This window comes from Lipotes vexillifer, unplaced genomic scaffold, assembly GCF_000442215.2.
Source record: "Lipotes vexillifer unplaced genomic scaffold, Lipotes_vexillifer_v1.1 scaffold1237, whole genome shotgun sequence".
Classification (NCBI taxonomy): domain Eukaryota; kingdom Metazoa; phylum Chordata; class Mammalia; order Artiodactyla; family Lipotidae; genus Lipotes; species Lipotes vexillifer.
In genome coordinates this window covers 185,251-186,649 of record NW_006771447.1, presented here as the reverse complement: position 1 = coordinate 186,649, position 1,399 = coordinate 185,251, and the positions used below count along the sequence as shown (strand labels likewise).

The 1,399-nt window shown below is 46.4% G+C and overlaps 1 protein-coding gene across 1 annotated transcript in view; it reads left to right on the top strand.

The window, feature by feature from the left end:
- The first annotated feature begins 483 nt into the window (after positions 1-483).
- Positions 484-1,399, top strand: part of MSMB (microseminoprotein beta) — an 11,780-nt gene continuing 10,864 nt past the window's right edge. The window contains exon 1 of the mRNA XM_007446781.1: positions 484-522. Coding sequence (XP_007446843.1) covers positions 484-522 — 39 coding nt within the window. The remainder of the gene's footprint in view (positions 523-1,399) is intronic.

Genomic DNA, 1,399 nt, shown 5'->3' with positions numbered 1-1,399 from the left:
CTGTTCTTTCAAAATAGACTTTCAGGGCACCTGTTGGGCTGACCACCGAACTACTCTTATGCCCCTTCTTGAAGCCCAGCTTCACCACTGAACTATTCTTATGCCCCTTCTTGAAGCCCAGCTGGCTGTGTGATTGGCATCCTTGAGCCTCCTTTTCTTTGTGTGTGAAATCAAACAAGATAACATGCCCTGTGCCTAATCACCCACTCAGCACAAGGGGGAGGCTCAGGAAAGGGAGTTCTCTTCCTCTGCTCTTTCACATCAAGGGCAAATGCATATCAGGGGTGGGAAAAGTAAGGGTAAACATATAATTGGGGTGGAGACCTGATTTATTAATAACTCATAAATCATCTGAAACGGTAGTTTCCTGTTGATAGTCAACCCTCTGTAAACACTGAATGTGTCCTTGGTGTGTTATCTTGTCTAATGATGCCAAACATGTGGTTGCCATCTCCGATATAAGTTCAGCATGATTTTCCCTGGATGCAATACCTGCAAGGACTCCTGCTCATCACAATGCAGGTAACTGGTTTCATAGATAAAGGCCAGAAAAGAAAAAAACGGGGGTGATATATGTATTCTTTATTTTAATATGCTGTGATGTGTGTTTCTACTGGATACTATTCAGGGGAAATGTGACCTGGTCATGAATCTTCTATAGATTACTTGCAATACAATGTGTAGTAGAATGAGCATCTGGGAGCTTGGGAACATCTTCATGAATTTAGCACTATTTCTGTTCTCTAAATCAAAGCTGTTATTTCTTCCAGTAATTTTGGGGTCAATTAGGTTTCATATATGTCTCTAATTCTTGAGCTTTGAGTGAGTGATTTGTGAAATTAAATATAATTTCAGCACTACAGCACTGCATCATTTTACAGATGAGAAAACTGAGCCTGAGGAAGGCAAGAAGCTGCTGCAAGGGTCTCACCAGGAGCCTCTGGGGAAGGAGAGTTATGAACCCAGGAGTCCCTCTCTCTAGGCCAGTGGTTTCCAAACTTGCCTGTACAGTGGAATCACCTGGGGGTCTGTGAATAATACTGATACCTTACTCCCATCCCAGACACTCTGATTTAATTGGCCTGCAGTGAGGCCTGAGAGCCAGGGTTTTTCAAAGCTGCCCAGGTGATTTTCATGTTCAGCAAAGTTTGGGAACCAACACTCTAGGCACTTTTCATTGTATCATGTTGTATTAAGAAAAAATTTTGGGGGGCTTCCCTGGTGGTGCAGTGGTTGAGAGCCCGCCTGTCGATGCAGGGGACACGGGTTCGTGCCCCGGTCCGGGAAGATCCCGCATGCCGCGGAGCGGCTGGGCCTGTGAGCCATGGCCGCTGAGCCTGCGCGTCCGGAGCCTGTGCTCCGCAACGGGAGAGGCCACAGCAGTGAGAGGCCCGCGTAC